The following is a 23917-nucleotide window of genomic DNA, read 5'->3' on the forward strand; positions in this document are numbered from 1 at the left end:
GCTTTTCCCAGTTTGATTAGGGCATTTTCTAATTCTAGGACCGATTATGTGTTCAAGTGTTGCCACCTCTATTCACATATTTAATACATGCTCCATATACAGTATTTTGTTCCATTTAAAATATATTAAGACAGCAAGCAGACGCTGGACAAGGGGAAAAGCATCCTCATGATGGAAGAAAAAGACATAAACCTATTTTGGTGGGTTGGTTTTGTACTTACGCACTTAAAGGCTTAGTTCACCCAAAAATGAAAATAATGTCATTATTACTCACCATCATGTCATTCCACACCCGTAAGACCTTCATTCATCTTCAGAACACAAATTAAGATATTTTTGATGAAATCCGATGGCTCAGTGAGGCCTGCATAGCCAGCAATGACATTTCCTCTCTCAAGATCCATTAATGCACTAAAAACATATTTAAATCAGTTCATGTGAGTACAGTGGTTCAATATTAATATTATAAAGCGACAAAAATATTTTTGGTGCGCCAAAAAAAATAAAATAATAATGACTTATATAGTGCAGTTTGACACGCGATCCGAATCATGATTCGATACAAAAGATTCATAACGCTCCGAAGCTTCCTGAAGCAGTGTTTTGAAATCGGCCATCAGTCATTATTTAGTGTTTTTTGGTGCACCAAAAATATTCTTGTGGCTTTATAATATTAATATTGAACCACTGTACTCACATGAACTGATTTAAATATGTTTTTAGTACATTAATGGATCTTGAGAGAGCAACTGGAACTATTCAGTTTAAATGACAAATTTATCAAAGCATTAAACCACAGAGAAATTGAATGGCCATCAAGAAAGATGCTTTTATAATCAGTGTTACTTAAAGGGTTAGTTCAACCAAAAATGAAATTTCTGTCACTAATTACTCACCTTCATGTCGTTCCACACCCGTAAGACCGAAATTACCATCAAAAGTAGTAAAAACATTGTTGAAATAGTAATCAGCCATAACTTGAGTCAACCAGACATTCACACATCCAATCAGAGCACAAATATGCTTTAATATATTAATTAGCAGCAAACTGAAGTCGCTGAAAACGACTTCTCTTACATTCCTTCAAACAGCAGGCATTATTTTCAAAATATACATGTAAATTAAAAATGAGATGAAATGGCAAACATCATAAACAAAATGACAATAACAGTGATATCTGACTGTGAATCTATCCAAGTCAAGTTTTACTTCTATTTTTGTGTTTCCATCTAATTTTAGCATAAATGTCACTGCTGCTGAACATCTTATAAATTAAAATAATATATTACGATAACATAAATCCTCTCATCTGAAACTAAAATAATTTTCTAAACAGCTAAAGGTTTGTACATTGTAAACTGAACATTTAGCTTGACCTGGTTTCATCCGCAGAGCTGTGTTCACACAGACAGTGTGACAAACGTATTGAAATCAGGTGTGACTCTCACAACAGCAAACAGAAGCAGATCCAAATATAGCTGCAAGCAGCAATTACAGGGTTAATCCGAATAAGGGCAGAGAAGGAAATATTTGTGGACATCTGTGATCGTCAGGTAAGGAGAAAGCTGTTTAAATTATGTCGGTTAAAGCACTTATAATAGCATGGTTTATAACTTCTGAGCAGTAGGTGGCGCTATGACGAAACTCTGCATGCACCCTCAAGTCATGCCTGTGATGACATGTACCAAGTTTCGTGTAAATAAATAAAACTTTTGTGAAGATATATATCCATTTTGACGTGCTCGCAATCAAATTTGTTGACAGTATAAAACAACGGCTGGGTCTATCAAAAATCTTTTAATAACTGGCAAATTTGGTATCGTAGGACTCTGCATAAGCCAACAAATCTAATGATGTAAGTTAAATGACAATATGTTGAATTTTTCATATAAGCATTTTCATAAATTTCATTACATCTCTTGACCCCCTAGTGTAATGAAATTCAAAATGGCCGACTAAAATAAATTGGATACAATCAAAGGCAATAGATATTGTTCATATTAGCTTTGAAGGGGCGAAACTGCAATGTATGACAAAATGCGTCACACCTTCAAAGAAAAAGAGCCAATCGCTGATTGATAAAGTCATTGCGTCACTGCAGCTGCCGTTAGAAGCTCGTGCTTAGGACTGCACATGCGCACTGGCTCGTCTAAACTGAAAAATAAGATTTTTTATGCTACTTGAGCATAAGAAACAACATTTACCAAGTACCATTTACCAACATTACCAAGTTTTTGAGATTTCAGGATTCCCCCCATTCAAATAGATAGGACTTGGTCTTGGATGCCTGAAATAGCTGCCCGGTTGTGTTGCAAATATGGCCACTGAGTGAACACTTTCCTTGAAATGGACTTTGATATCGTTCAACTTGGCATGCCTCAAGAAATCTAAGGAGACCATCCACATGATTTTAGGACAAGGCATTCAAAAGTTATAAGCAAAAATAGCCTGCACCAGTAGGTGGCGCTGTGACAATACTGTGCATGGTCCCCCAAGTCATGCCTGTAATAAAAATATAAACCAAGTTTTGTGCCAATACACCAAATCATTGCGATGATACTGCATCAAATCAATTTTTGCGTGCTCGCCGTCAAATTTGTTCATTCGCTATACGAGAACGGACTGGCCAATCAAAAATATTTTAACTTTTTTCCTGTGTGAGTAGATGCTACATACCAAACTTTGTGCAAACTGGAGGCATCAAAAATGTATGAGCATAAACATGAGTGAACTGTTGGTGGCGCTAGAGGGTTTGAGGAAGAGACTTCAAATTTGCTATGTTAACATTTCAGACTGTCCTCTATCTGTGTGCCAAATTTCATAACTTTTTACCATACAGTTCTATGGCCTGCCATAGACTCGATCGGAAGAAGAAGAAGAAGAAAACAAACAAACGAACGAACAACTTCAGGGCTTGACCTCTAATACTGTCAGTCGCCTTCACTAACTCATAACAACAGTGACAGAAAACCTTAGTAAACATCAAGACTTCTCTCGTCATTTTTTTTCACCATCATGTCGTTCATTTGGAAGACAAAAGATGATTAGCAGAATGTTCACGCTGCTCTTTTACACACAATGAAAGTGCAAAACAAACACCGTACAAGTATCATAGCAGTAGTCCATATGAATCTATAATAGATAAGAGCAGCTTAGACACTCCACTAGAAACATCTTCTGTTGAGTATATGATGGCAGAACAAACACGCGTATCGTATGTTTCTGTTCATACACTAAACCTCAACCCAATCTCAGTGAGTCCTGTCACTCTAAACGGATATTATCTGTGTGTGAACACAGCAGTCACAACAGTCTAATTCTGCACATTTTTCACTGGCATGTAATCGCCACTAGAGGGCTCAATCATCCCGCAGGGGCTCTGAAGGTCCAGTTCCATTAGTCCAGGAATCAGGCAGCTTGGTCCCAGGAAACCAGCCTTGTGATCAAAGCCCAAGAGCGGGTGCATGATGGGATGAGGCACAGGCAGGTCCCGGGGCAGGTGAGGGGGCAGATTTAAGGCCAGCGGACTGGGGAGGTCTGACTCCTCCATGCTGTCTTCGGAACCGCCGGCGAAACCCGAATCTGGACTCTGCGTGTCCTGGCGGAGCTTCTCTAGTATCTTCACGGAGAACTCCAGCTCACTCGCTCCGTCCTTCTCTTCGGCGCCGCGAGAGATGTCAGCGTTGTGCTGCAGAACCGTCTCCGGCCCGCTGACGCCCCCCGCCGGCCCATAGGAGCAGTGCACCGAGCAGGGCTCCAGGATGTCGCTGGGCCCCTTGGAGCTCTGGGACAGGAAGTAGGTGGAGTTTGAAAAGTTGGAGGATTTGGTCGTTCCCTCCCATCGGTCCTGCAGGACGCCGCTGTTTCTGTGTGCACTGCGGGAATCGCAGGCGTCCTGCTTCTTGAGGACCTCGACCGGACTGACGAACTCTGTGTCCACTTTGATGAAGCTCTCATGCGCTAGAATCGGACCCAGCCAAGACTGATGGAGAGAACGTGGCGTTAGAACAAACATAACAGAGCGAAGGATAATGTATGTCTGAGTGTCCGATCGCATGGGACTCACCATAAAATTCCCTCCATGATGAGAATTCAGATCACCGAAGAATTTGGAGGGATCAGGAATATAGAGGGAACGATTCTTATGGACACTGAAAGGTGAACAAATATCGATAGTTATTGTCATTCTGTGCTCAAATATACACTTTGCAGATTATTGATTTCCTCCATGGCCATTTTCACAACAAAACCCCCCAACTGCCACTCAAAACTAGCCCAATAGCGTTTCAGTAGGGGAGTGTCCCTCGGTCCCAGAGGGTAAAATCTGCATTTTGGCGGGGTTCCCCTGGTCAAATTCGCATTCCAGGGGCTAAATCATGTTATTATTTGGGGTTGCTCCAACCCGTGGACATAAAAAAAAAAAAACATGGCAACTGTGTTAAAGTTGCCCAATTCTGCAGGAAAACCACGAACTTGGCAACGCTGTCCGTGGCTGTGCTATTTTGTCTGTTGCATGCTCTATGTTCTCACTGAATAAAATCATCTACAGTCATTGTTTGGCTGTGGTAATTGGGATAATTGTGAGTTAGCTGTTCATTACAATTATGCTTCGAATCAAATAAATGAAGCCCTTTCCAGCTGATGAACGATAGAAACATTGACAGCCAATCAGAATCAACCCAACTTTAAAGGGCTTGAGCATTTAAAGCCACAGATGACACAATTATCATTGTAGTTATCGTTATTATCATAGTTATCGTTATTGTATTTATCATTATCAGTATAGTTATCGTTATTATATTTATTACAGTTATCGTTATAGTTATTGTAATAGTTATCGTTACCATTTTATTCATCGTTATCATTATTACAGTTAATGTTGTAATTATAGTTATTGTCATAGTTATCATTATAGTCATCATAGTTATTTGTTATCAGTATAGTTATTGCTATTATCATTATTATATTTATCATAGTTATTGTTACAGTTATCATTAGAGTTGTAATTATATTTATATGCTATGTAATAGTTATCGTTATATTCACCGTTATCATTTTTACAGTTAACGTTGTCATTATAGTTATTCTTAAAGTTATCGTTATTGTATTTATCATTATCATTATTACAGTTATTGTTATCATTATAGTCATCACAGTTATCGTTATCAGTATAGTTATTGTTATCATCATTATTATATTTATCATAGTTATCGTTACAGTTATTATAGTTATTATATTTATTGTTATAGTTATTGTAATAGTTATCGTTATATTCATCGTTATCATTATTACAGTAAACATTGTCATTATAGTTATTCTCATAGTTATCGTTATAGTCATCAATATAGTTATTATTATAATTATGGTTATCATTAAAGTTATTGATTTAGTTATCATTTTTAGAATAGTTATTGTTATTATCATTATTTTTATCAGAGTTATCATTACAGTTATTGTTATAATTATCATTATTTTATCATTACAGTTATTGTTATAATATTCATTATTTTATCATTATAGTTCTTGTTATAGTTATCACTATCATTATTACACTTATCATTATCATTATAGTTATTGTATAGTCATTATTATAGTAATTGTTTAAATATAGTAATTATATGTTAAAGTAATTATAGTTATGGTTATCATTACAGTTGATATAGTTATCATCATAGTTATCGTTATGATTTTAGTTATTCTTATAGTTATCATTACAGTTTTTGATATAGCTATTATTTTCATAGTTATCGTTATCAGTTTAGTTATTGTTATTATTATTTTTATCATAGTTTTTGTTATAGTTATTGTTATACTTATTTTTTATGTTGGTACAGTTATTATATTCTTCGTTATCATTATAATTATCATTATCAGCATATTTATTGTCATCATTATTACAGTAAATGTCATTATAGTTATTGTTATTATAATTATTATTATAGTTAATTATAGTTATCATTATATAGTAGTTATCGTTATCATAGATAACTACTACTGTTATTATTTTTGATAGTTATCTTCATCATTATAGTTATAATTATCGCTAATATTATTATCATACTTATTGTTACTGTTTTCGTTATTGTGATTGATATAGTTTATGTATCATTATAGTTATCGTTATTGTAGTTATTGTTATCGTTATTGTTATAGTGATCGTTATTGTAGTTATTGTTATCATTATAGATATCGTTATTGTAGTTATTGTTATCGTTATTGATATCATTATAGTTATCGTTATTGTAGTTATTGTTATTGTTATCGTTATAGTTATCATTATCAGTATAATTATCGTTCTTATCATTATTTTCTTGTAGTTATTGTTATTATTATAGTTATTGTCATAGATATCATAATACTTATTGTCATAATTATTATAGTTGTCGTTATTGTAATTATTGTTATCGTTATTGTCATTATAGTTATCATTATTGTAGTTATTGTTATCATTATAGATATCGTTATTGTAATTATTGTTATCGTTATTGATATCATTATAGTTATCGTTATTGTAGTTATTGTTATTGTTGTAGTTATCATTATCAGTATAATTATCGTTCTTATCATTATTTTCTTGTAGTTATCGTTATTATTATAGTTATTGTCATAGATATCATAATACTTATTGTCATAATTATTATAGTTATCGTTATTGTAGTTATTGTTATCGTTATTGATATCATTATACTTATCGTTATTGTAGTTATTGTTATCGTTATAGTTATCATTATCAGTATAATTATCGTTCTTATCATTATTTTCTTGTAGTTATAGTTATTGTTATAGTTATTATCATAGATATCATAATACTTATTGTCATAATTATTATAGTTATAGTTATCGTTATCGTAGTTATTGTTATCGCTAGCATTATAGATCTTGTATGTTTCAGGTGATTGAGTGTCAGTGTATATGATCAGCGTCACTCACTTTTTTCTTCTGTTGCACCTGATGAGAACCGCACAGACTAATACAGCAGCCAGAGTGATTCCTGTCAGCGTGAGTCCAGCGACAAATGAAGACCAATCCAGCCCCAGAATCTCAGGCACACCTGAAGTGAAAACAGCGTCTGATGAGTGTTACAGTCTCACAGCACAGGAATGTTTTTCTCCACACACAGCTGAGTGTCAGTGGAGTCGGACAGGTGTGTGTCACCTGGTGTGGGTCGTGTGGGGGGAATCTGGCCCACTTCAGACGTCCAGTTGTACTCTTTACTCCAGTCGCTCCAGATGGCGTTGGGCAGATATTGAAGCTTGACCCTGACCCTGATCACATACTGCTGGTGTAAGAACAAGTGCTCCTCTGGAAGCTCTTCTTGAGTTTTGTAAGTCGTCCATGGCTTCGTGTCCTACACAGACATGGACAGAATGAAGCATTTCTACTGTGATTTACACTGACAGAGAGAACTGAGCTTTTAATCTGCACATCATCTAAAGATCTTCTGTCTTTAACCATTACAGCTTTTGTTTTTAAAATTGCTTGCACACTAAAGTACTAGAAACACTCTTAGTAACTCATGTATCTGGAGCTGTAGTTTTTAAGAAATCTTGTGTAAAGCAACTGCCAAAAACACTTTCTTGTTGTAAATAAGGTTGACATGCTCACCGTCCAGCTCTGAGCAGTTGATCTGTATTGGACCTCATACTCAGGATCAAGTGGAGGTGTGAAACTGATACTCCAAGAAACATTGAGCCCGCGAACTTCCACTATCTGAGGAGGAGCCACTTTCACCACTGAAACACAACACACCACCCAATGTCAGACAATAATTGCTCAAGTAAGACATACTCATGGATCAACATATTTTGTTGATCGTGGAACAACATCCCTGCCCAAGAACATAGTCCTAACCCTTTCCGTACTACTAACCCTAACTTATGCCTACAGTCAGAGGGAAATGAAAGGTGAATGTCACTGATGTAGGAGCGCCTGACCCTGGTTTTAAGCCTAAACTTGACATAAAATCTGATTGGCTGATTCTAATGTTGTTTCAGGATCAACAAAGATGTCGATCCTGGAACATGTTTTTATGTTCAAGGATTAGAATTCAAAATTCCTGATAATTTACTCTCCTCCATGTCATCCAAGATGTTCATGTCTTTCTTTGTTCATTCAAAAAGAAATTAATATCTTTGATGAAAACATTCCAGGATTTTTCTCCATATAGTGGACTTCACTGGGGTTCAACGGGTTGAAGGTCCAAATGTCAGTTTCAGTGCAGCTTCAAAGAGCTCTACATGATCCCAGACGAGGAATAAGAGTCTTATCTAGAGAAACCATCGCTCATTATCTAAAAAAAAATTAAATAATATACTTTTTAACCACAAATCATACATTTTTTTTAGACTCTTATTCCTCGTCAGGTATCGTTTAAAGCTCTTTGAAGCTGCACTGAAACTGTAATTTGGACCTTTAACCATTTGGAGGCCAGTGAAGTCCGCTATATGGAGAAAAATCCTGGAATGTTTTCCTTAATTTCTTTTCGACTGGAGAAAGAAAGACATGAACATCTTGGATGACATGGGGGTGAGTGAACTAATATTTAGTTTAAAATTATTTCTATATCATTTTTTTTTTCAGTGTACACTGAAAAAAAAGGCAAATTGCCTGGATTTTTCTTGCCATTGAAGGACCTTAATCCGTTCTTAAAATAACCTCTTTTTTCTTATTGTGAAGAACATTTTAATATTCTAAAGAACTTTTTTTCCACTCTAAAGAACCTTTTGTACAATGGAACGGTTCAGTGATTTTCTTCATGGAATGTTTAAGAGTGTACGCTCTACTGCTCCAGATGATTGTGTGAATCGTGTGTTTGTGAGATTTTATATCTGACTCACCACTGTTTTCTGCTTCATGCTTTTCAATTTTAACTAAAGGTTTTGGGTACCCTTCACAAGTAACTTCTCCATGAATTAAGGACCATGGCATTATTAAATACTTCTGCAGCAGAAGAGAAAGAAACAATCTATAAGACGTGTCACATGTTTTTAACTCAATGCACCAGTGTTGGATGATCAACAAGACATCAAATCTGCAGTTTAACATGTCATAAACACATGGCTCAATCACCTTTTTTTCATAAAAATCGATGGTGGCAGTGCGAATGTGAGGCTGGGTTGGGTCAGCTGACATCTGCACTTTCATTACAGGTTTCACACTGAAATCAAAGGCACAGAAAAATGTTTATTAAAAATTTATTTCCCACAAACTAATCAACTAATCATTCATCAGTAGAATTACCAGAGCAGAGCATAAAAACACTTCTGCCCTTTAGAAATGAGAGAATGTACTGAAAATGAGGTGAAACATTCCTGCTAAATGTTCATCAGTTCTGGATCATTGTGCAAAATAAAGGCTGATTGTTTAATGACACATTAAATACATTATAAACTCGATAAAGTTTGCCTTACCCTTCGTTATCAACCGTTAAACTAATGAAACATCTGGTCTCGGGTCTGATGTTCAGTTCTGAAGTGTTCCAAACACACATGAAGGAGCTGTGAAAATCATTATGACAATCCAGACCTGAAAAAAAGAGCAACATCTGATCTGAGCAACACAACCTTCATCAAGTGAATGAAAAACACACACTTTATTAAATCTAAACTGGGTCATTGCTTAGACACTGATCAGGCATAACATTATGAGCGCCTTCCTAATATTGTGTTGGTCCCCTTTTGCTGCCAAAACAGCCCTGACCCGTGGAGGCATGGACTCCTCTAGACCCCTGAAGGTGTGCTGTGGTATCTGCACCAAGATGTTAGCAGCAGATCCTTTAAGTCCTGTAAGTTGTGAGGTGGATCCTCCATGGATCGGGCTCGTTTGTTCAGCACGTGTTTCTCGGCCGCCCATGACCCTGTCTCGGGTTCACCACTGTTCCTTCCTTGGAGCACTTTTGATAGATACTGACCACTGCAGACCGGGAACAGCCCACAAGAGCTGCATCTGGAGATGCTCTGACCCAGTCTCTAGCATCACAGTTTGGTCCTTGTCAAATCCTTATGCTTGCCCATTTTTACTGCTTCTAACATCAACTTTGAGGACAAAATGTTCACTTGCTGCCTAATATATCCACCCACTAACAGGTGCCGTGATGAAGAGATGATCAGTGTTATTCACTTCAGCTGTCAGTGCTCATAATGTCATGCCTGATACAGCTCTCTAAACCTAACACAAAACTCTTTAACTGAATGATTATTTTGTTTTTACAAATATAACAATAAGTAGTTCTTACCTTGATCAGCAAGAGCTGTGTATAAGAATGACATCATCATCATCATGGTCAGAATCTGCATGATACCGTTTTCCTCGCAGCATACGTTTAGAAATCTGAGAGAGAGAGAGAGACTTGATTACATTCAGATTGATGCTCATTTTCTCGCCAGACGCACAGAAGACAGCATGACAAATAAAGTATCTGCGTTCTTTTTCCTCCCCCAAACTCTCACACTCGACACAGTATGAGTGACAGGTGGAAAAACCCGAAGCCACAGACACACATCATCACCCACAGCCTCAATGATATGAGACCAGGAGCTTCTCTTCTGCGATCAGAGCCGTCGACTACACGTATGAACGGAGTTCACCAACACGTCTTTCCTGTAGTGATGACGGGAACACAAGCTCGCCTGCTTCCGAGTGAACACATGGAGGAGCGCGACAGACGCGATCAAATGAGTGCTTTTGAAAGTTGCTGTGAACTATTTTCAACCTCTTTTCCTCCTGCTTGAATGAACCATAAATTATAAAATGGAGAAATGACGCAAACTATTCAATTGTAAAATTTTGAATCAACTTTATAGCAAGCGAGATGATAAAAAAGGTAAAGTAAAAACAAATGATCTGGGAATGATGTAGAGATCAAATCATGAAATCCATCTAAAATTTAAACTTATACCAACTATTGAAGGAGGAACATGTGTGAATCTGATGATGATTCTTATTCATGTCCGATGTTCTTTCATTTAATTTCTAATCACAATTCAAACATTAATATTTGTCTACAAAATGTGTTTTGAGAGCTGACTGGTCATGTCTAGAGACTCAAAGTGAACAAAAGCATGTTACATACATGTGATGAGCGGAGACGGTCCCAGGCGCTGAGCTTCACGATCTCACTTCACTCATGTTCCTGTCAGTGAGCGTTGGCATACACACCTCAGGGTTAAAGAACAGACAGCAAATCTCCACAGACGCAGCCCTTCCTGTCACACACACACACACACACACACACACACACATGTAGTGAAACAGGTCATGGATAAAAGCAGCACTGGGCTGAGGTGACATTTACTCTAAAGCTCAGGGCAGGAAACGAGAAGCGTGTAGGAGGTGTGTTTTCTCCCTCGTGCTCTCACTCTCCTGTCCATTCAATTCAACTCACTGACATGTTTTAGCCTATATATTTTATATACTGCTGGAAACAAATAGCGTGTGTCTGTGTGTGTGTTAATGGAGCGGATTTAATATGTTTGTGTTTCTCTTTCTGTGTGTGTGAGTTTGTGTTCAGGGCCTCGTGTTTCCGAGAAGCTTTGCACCACAGAATAGACCACAGATTGTGGTTATTCTCCTGAAACCTGCTCTAGTAAAGATCTATCTATCTATCTATCTATCTATCTAGATAGATACCCACTTACCCATCTATTTATCCATCCATCCATCCATCCATTCACCCACCAATCAATCAATCAATCAATCAATCAATCAATCAATCGATCGATCAATCAATCAATCAATCAAACAAACAATCAATCATCTGACCATCCATCCATCCACAACCCGAAATGTTGGGACGTTTTTTAAATTTCAATAAAATGAAAACTAAATGACTTTCAAATCACATGAGTCCATATTCTATTCACAATAGAACATAGATGACATAACAAATGTTTAAACTGGGAAATTTTGCAATTTTATCCACTAAATGAGCTCATTTCAAATTTGATGCCTGCTACAGGTCTCAGAATAGTTGGGACGGGAGAATGTTTATCATGGTGTAGCATCTCCTCTTCTTTTCAAAACAGTGTGAAGACAGTTTGAGCCTTGGCCCACAGGACACGACGGCGCTTCCGGACCATGTTCACACATGGCTTCCTTTTTGCATGACAGTGCTTTAGTTGGCATCTACAGATGGCACTGCAGATTGTGTTTACCGACAGTGGTTTAGTTGGCATCTACAGATGGCATGGAGGATTGTGTTTACCGACAGTGGTTTAGTTGGCATCTACAGATGGCATGGAGGATTGTGTTTACCGACAGTGGTTTAGTTGGCATCTGCAGATGGCATGGCGGATTGTGTTTACCGACAGTGGTTTACTTGGCATCTGCAGATGGCACGGCGGATTGTGTTTTCCGACAGTGGTTTAGTTGGCATCTGCAGATGGCACGGCGGATTGTGTTTCCCAACAGTGGTTTAGTTGGCATCTGCAGATGGCACGGCGGATTGTGTTTTCCGACAGTGGTTTAGTTGGCATCTACAGATGGCACTGCAGATTGTGTTTACCGACAGTGGTTTAGTTGGCATCTGCAGATGGCACAGCGGATTGTGTTTCCCAACAGTGGTTTAGTTGGCATCTGCAGATGGCACTGCAGATTGTGTTTACCGACAGTGGTTTAGTTGGCATCTGCAGATGGCACTGCGGATTGTGTTTTCCAACAGTGGTTTAGTTGGCATCTACAGATGGCACTGCAGATTGTGTTTACCGACAGTGGTTTAGTTGGCATCTGCAGATGGCACTGCGGATTGTGTTTTCCAACAGTGGTTTAGTTGGCATCTGCAGATGGCACTGCGGATTGTGTTTTCCAACAGTGGTTTAGTTGGCATCTACAGATGGCACTGCAGATTGTGTTTACCGACAGTGGTTTAGTTGGCATCTGCAGATGGCACTGCGGATTGTGTTTTCCAACAGTGGTTTAGTTGGCATCTACAGATGGCACTGCAGATTGTGTTTACCGACAGTGGTTTAGTTGGCATCTACAGATGGCACTGCAGATTGTGTTTACCGACAGTGGTTTAGTTGGCATCTGCAGATGGCACGGCGGATTGTGTTTCCCAACAGTGGTTTAGTTGGCATCTGCAGATGGCACTGCAGATTGTGTTTACCGACAGTGGTTTAGTTGGCATCTGCAGATGGCACTGCGGATTGTGTTTTCCAACAGTGGTTTAGTTGGCATCTGCAGATGGCACTGCAGATTGTGTTTTCCGACAGTGGTTTAGTTGGCATCTGCAGATGGCACAGCGGATTGTGTTTACCGACAGTGGTTTAGTTGGCATCTACAGATGGCACTGCAGATTGTGTTTACCGACAGTGGTTTAGTTGGCATCTGCAGATGGCACTGCAGATTGTGTTTACCGACAGTGGTTTAGTTGGCATCTGCAGATGGCACAGCGGATTGTGTTTACCGACAGTGGTTTACTTGGCATCTGCAGATGGCACTGCGGATTGTGTTTACCGACAGTGGTTTAGTTGGCATCTGCAGATGGCACGGCAGATTGTGTTTACCGACAGTGGTTTAGTTGGCATCTTTAGATGGCAGGGCGGATTGTGTTTCCTGACAGTGGTTTAGTTGGCATCTGCAGATGGCACGGCGGATTGTGTTTATCGACAGTGGTTTAGTTGGCATCTACAGATGGCACGGCGGATTGTGTTTATCGACAGTGGTTTAGTTGGCATCTGCAGATGGCACTGCGGATTGTGTTTACCGACAGTGGTTTAGTTGGCATCTGCAGATGGCACAGCGGATTGTGTTTACCGACAGTGGTTTAGTTGGCATCTGCAGATGGCACGGCGGATTGTGTTTATCGACAGTGGTTTAGTTGGCATCTACAGATGGCACTGCAGATTGTGTTTACTGACAGTGGTTTAGTTGGCATCTGCAGATGGCACTGCGGATTGTGTTTACCGACAGTGGTTTAGTTGGCATCTGCAGATGGCACTGCGGATTGTGTTTACCGACAGTGGTTTAGTTGGCATCTACAGATGGCACGGCGGATTGTGTTTACCGACAGTGGTTTAGTTGGCATCTGCAGATGGCACAGCGGATTGTGTTTACCGACAGTGGTTTAGTTGGCATCTGCAGATGGCACGGCGGATTGTGTTTATCGACAGTGGTTTAGTTGGCATCTACAGATGGCACTGCAGATTGTGTTTACTGACAGTGGTTTAGTTGGCATCTGCAGATGGCACAGCGGATTGTGTTTACCGACAGTGGTTTAGTTGGCATCTACAGATGGCACGGCGGATTGTGTTTACCGACAGTGGTTTAGTTGGCATCTACAGATGGCACGGCGGATTGTGTTTACCGACAGTGGTTTAGTTGGCATCTGCAGATGGCACAGCGGATTGTGTTTACCGACAGTGGTTTAGTTGGCATCTGCAGATGGCACGGCGGATTGTGTTTATCGACAGTGGTTTAGTTGGCATCTACAGATGGCACTGCAGATTGTGTTTACTGACAGTGGTTTAGTTGGCATCTGCAGATGGCACTGCGGATTGTGTTTACCGACAGTGGTTTAGTTGGCATCTGCAGATGGCACTGCGGATTGTGTTTACCGACAGTGGTTTAGTTGGCATCTACAGATGGCACGGCGGATTGTGTTTACCGACAGTGGTTTAGTTGGCATCTGCAGATGGCACAGCGGATTGTGTTTACCGACAGTGGTTTAGTTGGCATCTGCAGATGGCACGGCGGATTGTGTTTATCGACAGTGGTTTAGTTGGCATCTACAGATGGCACTGCAGATTGTGTTTACTGACAGTGGTTTAGTTGGCATCTGCAGATGGCACAGCGGATTGTGTTTACCGACAGTGGTTTAGTTGGCATCTACAGATGGCACGGCGGATTGTGTTTACCGACAGTGGTTTAGTTGGCATCTACAGATGGCACGGCGGATTGTGTTTACCGACAGTGGTTTAGTTGGCATCTACAGATGGCACAGCAGATTGTGTTTACCGACAGTGGTTTACTTGGCATCTGCAGATGGCACTGCGGATTGTGTTTACCGACAGTGGTTTACTTGGCATCTGCAGATGGCACTGCAGATTGTGTTTCCCAAATTTGAAATGAGCTCATTTAGTGGATAAAATCTATCTATCTATCCACGACCCACCCACCCACACATCCATCCATCCATAATAAGCTTAATAATCTGGAGCCATTCCATGAACTGCTTTCACTACATTCAATAAAAGCTAGATCCAGTTTTGGACATTCAGCCAAACACAGAATGACTAACAGTGGTTTAAAGGTCCCGTTCTTCGTGATCCCATTTTTCAAACTTTAGTTAGTGTGTAATGTTGTTGTAAGAGTATAAATAAAATCTGTAAAATTTTAAAGCTCAAAGTTCAATGCCAAGCGAAATATTTTATTTAACAGAAGTCGCCTACATCGAACGGCCAGTTTGGACTACATCCCTCTACTTCCTTCTTTAATGACGTCACTAAAACAGTTTGACTAACCTCCACCCACAGGAATACACAAAAAAGGGGGGCGTGGTCTTGTTGCGCTCCCACGGAGAAGAGCAAGAGTTGCGTTTGTAGAGTGTATATGGCGCCATGTCGTCGAAACGGTGTTATTTTCATCCCGCAGTCCAATCACCTTTGTTTGGCCTTCCCAGGGACGCTGTACTTAGAGATCAATGGTTACAATTTATGTTTAACTCGGTTCCCGAAAATTATAATTGTGGTATCCTTACTGCAATAGTTAATGTTGGACTGCAGTGCACATAATGGCCACAAGAGGGGACTATGTTTATGTATTTGGCTGTTTTCCGTATGAGGTACTCTTCTGAGTGAGTGCTAACGTACATTTTCTGTCGCTGCTTGTGGAGATTAAAGAGTTCAGTCTCTCAGGAATTATTGTCTTTTGTGTTCATTCGGCACAACACCACAATAATCCACATGTAAAACTATGTGCAGCACACGTTATGGTAAGAGGCGTGACCTTTCCGGGCAAGGTTCGCTAAAAAGCTGCTGTCGAATCACAACACAGGAACCGCTGGCACAATCAGAACTCGTTACGTATTTCTGAAGGAGGGACTTCATAGAACAAGGAAGTCATCAGCCCGTTTTTATGACAGTGGAAACAGCGGTATACAGATAAGTAAATTATGTGAAAAATACTGTGTTTGCACACTATAAACACAATCAAAGCTTCAAAAAAACATGAAAAACGGGACCTTTAATATATTAATTCTGCCTTCTGATCCAGCTGCAGCTGTGCAACAAATGGGGAAAAATAAGGATATGCATTACTGCCTCAAGGTTACTTACTGAAAGGCTGGAATTAGGTTTAGAAATGGCTCTTTGCACAGGAGTTAAACACTACACACAGGTTTTTATCTGTTTCCAACTCAAGAGCCATTTAAAGCCTTACGCATTCAGTCTTTAACTTGATTGTCCAAAGATGGTATGCAGGAAATAATGCCTTTCTATCATTCAGTGAACGTTAATAATAAGTCTTCATGAAGGCTGAGAGCGGCTGACCGCACATCTGAGGGAATGCACCTGTTTCTCGCGTCAGTGTGGGACTGAGGAGAAGAAAACAAACTGTGGTTTCAGGTGCGGTGCTCTCATTTCACTCTTTCAGAAAAACAAAACTCCATCAGTAGCCCGACGATTAGCCGATGTCAGTTAATGTTAATATCAGCTGATGTGGTTTCCAGATAAGCAGATCTATTATTCAGAAGCCTTTAAAGTTAGAACTTTTCTGTGAAGCCGACAGCATGCATCATCAGTAATGCCTGGAACAAATGTAGAATGATCTTTAACATGTTTAATCTGGCAGGATCAGGTGAGGAGGTGAATTTATCAAACGTTCTCTCTGTCTCATAAAACAATGATCGCTGAGCATAACTAATGTATATTATATTGTAGAATGTATTTAGTGTATGAATCTGCAGCTAATGTGTCCATTAACTAATGCATTTATTAGTAACAAGAGTTCAGTCAGAGTTAAGATGCGATCTCTTTCTTCATGACCCATTTCCTCTTCAAGGACATTGGTATTCTTAGTAAAACCAAATGTTGCATCAGTTTCGACATCATTCGCATTAGTCAAGACTGGATGACATCATGTAGTTCTTTCAGAAAATCGGTGATGTGATCTAGATGATAAAATAACTATGACTAATTTTCTTACATTTTTATCTTCTGATTTTGCTTTTTAGTTTCAATGTGTACTTGATCATCACAAGCGGAGTCATTATAATTACATAATAGAACCATGTTTTTCCTAGTAAGAACTTTTTTCCAATATAAAGAACCTTCTGTGAAATGGAAAGATTCCATTGATGTTCTTTATGGAACCACTGATGCCAAACCTTTTTGATACTTTCCAAAAAAAAAATAAAATAAATTAACCTACAGTTGTAGAAAAAAGAACAAATGTAGTAGTCTACTCTTAACCCTTTAAATCATCACAAGAAGAAATAATTAGAGGTCAAAAAAACAACTTTTCCATTTTGACCTTTTACGAATCACCTGTCTTCGACCATATTGGTGGAAACTGTCACGGGTGTGTGCAGATGTTAGTCTCAGACGTCACGCCCACGGACCGTTGGCTGAACATCTGATGCATATGGCACACTTAACTGGAAACACTTCAGCATTTTCAAAGTCGTCTTTTGGTTGGTTGAATTCAACAGCATGTCCGTTCAGCCAACGGTCCGCCGGGAAACAAATGGCGTGACGCCAAATCAGCTTGTGGAAGAAGAATGTGTACAACTGCGACAAACGCTGGATTTTTAAACATATGTGAAGTTTGCGGCTCCATTGTTGCAGTAAACTTGCACACTTGAATTAATTTATTAGATGCACACCGGTCTGTTATTAAACATGACAGAACAAAACAAATTGTGATTGGTTGCTTTACATGTCAATCAAATGTCCTCTTGGATGATCCTTGGCCAATGAAAGCTGCGACAGAGATTTAACAGGGCAGACAAATCATTATTTTATATGTATAAGGGTCAATGACGTATAAGTCAGTTGAACTGATTTTCGACAGGCCAATTTTAAAATACAAAATAATAATATCTATTGCAATTGTTCAAACATTAAGAATGTTGTGTACACATAAATCCATATTAAAATTTTAAATTAAGCGATTTTAGTGTTTTTTTTAACAGATGAATTGGCCATAGCCTTAAAAAATGCCAAGTGGTGCGACTGTGATTTATCTTAAAATTAATTCATTTCCTTAACATGCTTAACATTTTTTTATACAAAATATTTGCAGGTCTTTTGAGATTCTGTGAAGAATGACCTTATATTTTGTTTTATAACTTTAGAGTTGCCTTCTTAGCACTTATTTTTCCTGTAAATTGCATAAAACCGATAAAAATGTTTTAAAATACCATATACTTAAGCATATTAGTGATTCATATTTCAGCCACAGAAATTAGATATTTTATTTTTAATTTATTAGTTATTGCTATCATTGGTCGCACCAAATGACATGAAGACCTTAAATATAATTAAAAATCTATTTAAAGAGATCAATAAAAATTTTTATACAAAAATAGATTTGAAACAGATTTTATTAAAATTTCATCGAATTTTCATGAACACAAATTTTATAAACTTTTTTTTTTTTTTTTTTTTTTAAATCACATAGCAAACAAGTGCACCACTTAATTTAAGTTGACTTCATCAAGGACAAGTTAGGCCTAAAATGATCAAAAGTGACAGTAAAGACATTTATAATTTTACAAAAGATTCTATTTTAAATAAATGCTGTTCTTTTGAACTTTTTGAATTTAATCAGAAATGTTTCTTGAGCAGCAAATCATCATATCAGAATGATTTCTGAAGGATCATGTGACACTAAAGACTGGAGTAATGATGCTGAAAATTCAGCTTTGACCTCAGGAATAAATTACACTTTACTATATATTCACATAGAAAACAGATATTGTAAATTGTAATAATATTTCACTCTTGTCCTACCAAGCTCTAACTCCATTCTTGCTGCAGGGTCAGAATTAACACTCTGCCTATATGGCCAGTGGTTTTTACTTTGCTTGGCAGTGCAATCTGGTAAAACAGATTGAAATAGTTATAAATAAATAAACAGTAAATGACTAATAAATGCATAATTACCAAACTGAAATTACATGTTTTTTTTTGTTTTTTTGCATTTTTCTTATATTGTACAATACAAACATAAACTGAAATATTTTTATAAAATGAAACAAATTGCATAAAAATCTATTCCAAATAATACTAGAATAAAGTACTTTGTGTATATAAATCATCAATCGAATATAAAAGCACTAAAACCACCAATCTAGGACATATATCTATTATGGAAAACACTCTGCAGTGGTCGCACCACTATATTTTCAAATTCAGTCAAAATTTACAGCCACAGAATTGGCCACCTAAACAAAACAAGCTAGCTCCCCACAAAAGGTCACAATGAAATTTGTAATAACTGCATAAATAACTTAATTTTCATTGTTTTTTGAGGTCATACCAAATGATTTCCAAATGTGGTAACTACATGCCATTTTTTCCAAAGTTACAAACCTGCTTGCTGCTAACATGGATCCTTCGCAAATTGGTATATGACGCAACTTTCCTGCCTTTGAATAGATTTCAACATGAAAGTCCCAAAGTGGTAGTTTTTTTGATGGTCGCACCACATGATATTTCATAAAATGGATATCATGCTTTGCAATTTTGTACAGGATTACACAACATGTTGGAAATCATGCCAAATAGTGCAGAAAATGAATATGAATAAATTTAGAGTAATTTCACACATTTCCAAAACAGAAATTGTGGCCGGATGGTCACACCACATGATATTTTGAACTTTAAATAACAGAACATTACAAATAACTAATGTTTTTTGAAAAGTTAAAGTGAGGACATGCACAGGAGAGGTACTACATATATAAGGTATCTTTTTATGCATATAAACCAAATTTTAAATGGAAAAAAAGCAATCGGACCGAAAATTTCGGCATCATGTCACTGGCCCATAAATTAACTTTATGTGCTAATTTAATTTACCTTCAAATGACATAACTATTTTACATTTTTAGGCTGGTCTGCCTCAGCGGTCCAACAGCGCTCGTCAATGTCAAAATGATGGCCAATCAGATCAAGGAAGGCGGGGCTTCCTGTCCACTGAAGATGAGTGTGAATGCCAACATAGTTTTACAGTGAAAGATTGTGTGTGGTAAGATATAAGCAGCTAAACATTTAATATCTGTTTTATGATGGAAATGTTTAACGATCCACAATAACATACAGTGATGCAAACTACTCAAGTTTTTATGGAATTTCTCCATTTTGACTTGAAAATTTGTAACTAAATGTGATCAGACATATTAAACAAGAGTGAATGTGTGCATATTTTTAAATAAAATTTTACTTGCAAAAAGTTTAAATGGACTTCACAACTTCTTTCACCGTTCTTATTTCTTTTAATCCTTCAATTATTACATTTCTTTAAATAAAATTCATTAAAGTTGTCTGAACATGAGCAAAATGAGCACTTTATAGGGAAGTTTCCGCCTCTCACGACCCGCAGTCATAAGACTTTTTCTGTGCCTTCCTCATTTATGTGTGCTACATGTTGAATGCATTTCATAAATGTTATTTTAATATGTACTCAATCCAAAATTTGTAATTTTTTTTTTCAAAAAAATTATTTTAAACTACAGTGAAAGAAAACAAGTTCAAAATCAAGTTTTAATCACTATTTCAGTGAAGACCTTGAGATGAAATTTGACATTTTATGTGATGTGTGGAGAAAACAAAGTGAAATAAATATCAAAATTTTAATTTTGTTTATGCAAAGATATTAATATTTGTATTTTGGACACATAAAAAGCTAGCTAATAAACTGGATTCAGCAGGACAATTTCTTTTAATTATACTAAAATGCCCTGTTTACAATCACAATTCTTCCGCGATTCTGCAAGAGAGAGTGAGGAAACACATTTATACCTGCATAAAAACATGATCGAGAAGTACTATATTTACACATGAAAGTAGGCTACACTTATCAACATGTTGCTTGACGTAGTGGCTATTTTCGTGGGTTTGTGTGCAGATTGTTTCAGTCAGTCATTTCGGCCATTTCAGCCTCTGAATTATGATCTAAACTGACAGACTGGGGCGAAACCGAAACCCAGAAAAACTTTCACAGCTTCTCACATTGGGTTTTCATATCGTATCTAGTATTAAATCAACATCCATGACGGAAAAGGTCAAGTCCGTCCGAAAAAGAAAAAAACCCCATAGTGAGCTCCTTCATAAACACCATTTTGATTATTATGCGCGTCTATACAGCCCAAAAATATGCGCCTCTACACGCATATTTAATATAATTTGCGCTGTGCTCACAGCTAGTTTAGATTTGAAGAGTTTCGTTCCAAAACGCGATAAACGTCATTTAAAAAAAAAAAAAAGAGTTTCCGCCAAAATCAGTATTGTATTGTCAATTATTAATTTTGCGCAAAATGCGATATCCGTCGTGTTATTTTGTAATGTTTTCTCAATTTCTTTCCAAAACGCGACAAACGCCAGTCTCCTTTTTCTGCAGAACGCGATATATGCGCTCAACCAATCACAGCGCACCATTCCACGCAATGTAAACATTGAAGGCTTTTTTAATAGGCTACCAAAGCCGCTTTTAATACCAATGTACTCGGCAAATGTGTTTATTTAAACGAGCGATGGCGCCAGATACTCTTTTAATCGGTAATGACAAATAATTTATAACATTAGCAAGATGTTGAATTCATTTTGGCAGCAACGGCTGAATGTATTTTTAGTAATGTTTGTATAAGATAAATATTGGCAAAGTTTAGACTCTGTCATATATGTGAATCAACTTACTTTGTTGTGTATTTTCAATTCGAAAAAAAGCTTTTATATTGATGGATTCATTGCATTTTGGGAAAAAAAGTGTCATGGATTTATTGCATTTTGAGAAAAAAAAAAATAGTTAATTAAAGTTTTTAAAATCAAAATGTAGATTTGAGATTTTGTTTTTATAACCAAAAGATGATGTGAAAGTCTGAAACCGAAAATGGTGGTTTTCATCTTGCCACTTACTTGGTGGAAAACACCTTTTCACTTAAATTAATCAAAATGGAGTTGTTTTGGAACCAAACTCTTCATATACTAATCAGGTTCTGCTGATCCCGTGTATTTCTGCTTCTATTGAACTTTGGCAGAGCAAAAGACATTGACGTTCGCACATGACAAACCAAACGGGTTTATATTCCCTTCACAACCATCTCAACTTATTCTGACAAGATAACAAACCACAAACGAAAGAGTTTAAGATCAAGTTTAAAGTGGGCCTACTTAAACAGGATAGGCCTACTTGAGGTCGAAGAAAAACATTTGCGGTTTTACCACAACTCCAACACACACACACACACACACACACACACACACAACAACAACAACATCATCATCATTAAGCTAACTCACTAACCCATTTACAACTATCTGATGGGGGTGAATTTTTGTCCAAGAGGCCGTTATCTTTTTTCTTCCTAGAATCGCTAAAAACAGCATCTAGACCACACTTACGAGAAAAAAGAGCCGCTACATCCTCCAGCAATCACACCTCTGTCACATCCTTCTTCGTCCCCTTCACTTTTTCCACTAATCACAAACACCATCATCCATCCCAGCAGTTGAGACACACACACACCTATTTCAGTGTTAAGTTGCTGATAAAGCCTGGTTTGTTTCGTAAATTCAGTTTTTGAAGAGGGCAAACGTTTCCCTCAACTAAAGTCCCGCGGTTTATTAACGTATTAAATTAAAATAAAACCGCGCACTCAGATAATGTTAATGGTATGACCCATCTCGGGGGTGGACAAAATCACTATTTAAAATCAGTCAGGGTTTCTGAGAGATTAGAAATATCCTTGAGCAAATGATATACGTAGGCTACTAACTAGCCTTAAATGATTAAAACTCTATATAACGAAATAAATGATAGATTAAGCCACTGACCTGCTTTTCTCCATCTCATCATCGTTCAGCGGGAGCACGAGTGAACTTTCAGATCATTGATTTACTCAAGGTTTTTGAGATAAAGGGTTTCCTTTTTCATTCTGTCTCTCTCTGTTTTCGTTTGAAGAAAATAAAATGGTAAAATCCTTGTGGTTTGTTTCTCGCTTCTGTAGAAACCGCGTCTCACTTCTCTCAGAAGAGCTTCTCTAAAAATCCCCGCGGTTTTCTTTCCTTAAAATTTCCACCACAAACTCAAAAATGACAATTTTCTTCCTCCTGAATGACGTTGTTTGGTGCTTTAAGTTAAATTTGTATAAGAGAAGCGAATGTTAAAGGGACAGAAGTGTATTATATATATATATATATTTCTAATACGCTAATTAGCCTATTATAAGGCCAAATTGAACATGTTTCTTGTATGTTCAAAAAAAGCTACCTTCACATTTGAATGTACATGAACTTGTTCTCTAAGTAGCCTAGCCTACTGTTTGTAAATGGTGTTATAAAAAGACATGAACTTTCCCTGACTTTTGTTATCTAATATCAGAGATAATATCAGTGCCCTTATTTATGTTCAGATCTGTATCTCTAGCGCCCCCTGCTACATTGATATGAGACATTACACATAAGATAACATCTTGTAAGACGTCTGATCATTTAACTATGTGTGTGTGTACATGTTATTGTGCCAACGTGACACAATAACATGTACTATTTAGATTTATTAATTCAATACATTTTTTTTATAATAAATACAGAAAAAACAATTGTAAAATATTATTACAATTTAAAACTATGGCTTTCTATTTTAATATGCTTTAAAATATAATTTATTCCTGTGATCAAAGCTGAATTTTCAGCATCATTACTCCAGTCTTCAGTGTCACATGATCCTTCAGAAATCATTCTGATATGATGATTTATTA

At 37.4% G+C, this 23917-nt stretch overlaps 1 protein-coding gene across 5 annotated transcripts; it reads right to left on the reverse strand.

Annotated features, from left to right (window-relative positions):
- Positions 1-1013: 1013 nt before the first annotated feature.
- LOC137011476 (interleukin-2 receptor subunit beta) lies at positions 1014-23499 on the reverse strand. Of its 5 annotated transcripts, none has more exons than XM_067374351.1 (11): positions 22992-23498; positions 11072-11204; positions 10235-10329; positions 9411-9525; positions 9070-9157; positions 8838-8940; positions 7606-7733; positions 7156-7348; positions 6931-7051; positions 4067-4151; positions 1014-3982 (listed from the first exon to the last, which is right to left on the reverse strand). In XM_067374351.1, the coding sequence occupies exons 3-11, from the start codon at positions 10293-10295 to the stop codon at positions 3314-3316; spliced, it is 1563 nt and encodes a 520-aa protein (XP_067230452.1). In that variant the 5' UTR covers positions 10296-10329; positions 11072-11204; positions 22992-23498; the 3' UTR covers positions 1014-3313. The 5 variants fall into 5 exon arrangements, with proteins under 5 accessions (XP_067230452.1, XP_067230455.1, XP_067230454.1 ...); XM_067374354.1 differs by lacking the exon at positions 22992-23498 and adding an exon at positions 22560-22639; XM_067374353.1 differs by lacking the exon at positions 22992-23498 and adding an exon at positions 19530-20374.
- Between the last annotated feature and the right edge of the window lie 418 nt (positions 23500-23917).

The sequence above is a fragment of the Chanodichthys erythropterus genome, chromosome 21, assembly GCF_024489055.1.
Source record: "Chanodichthys erythropterus isolate Z2021 chromosome 21, ASM2448905v1, whole genome shotgun sequence".
Classification (NCBI taxonomy): domain Eukaryota; kingdom Metazoa; phylum Chordata; class Actinopteri; order Cypriniformes; family Xenocyprididae; genus Chanodichthys; species Chanodichthys erythropterus.

Bases quoted from the DNA above. Each gene is read 5' to 3' on its own strand.
- LOC137011476 (XM_067374350.1), bottom strand. The intron at 9,526-10,234 runs GTAAGAACTACT...TCTTTTTTTCAG, and splicing joins CACAGCTCTTGCTGATCAAG to GTCTGGATTGTCATAATGAT. The intron at 8,941-9,069 runs GTGATTGAGCCA...CTTCTGCTGCAG, and splicing joins TCGATTTTTATGAAAAAAAG to AAGTATTTAATAATGCCATG.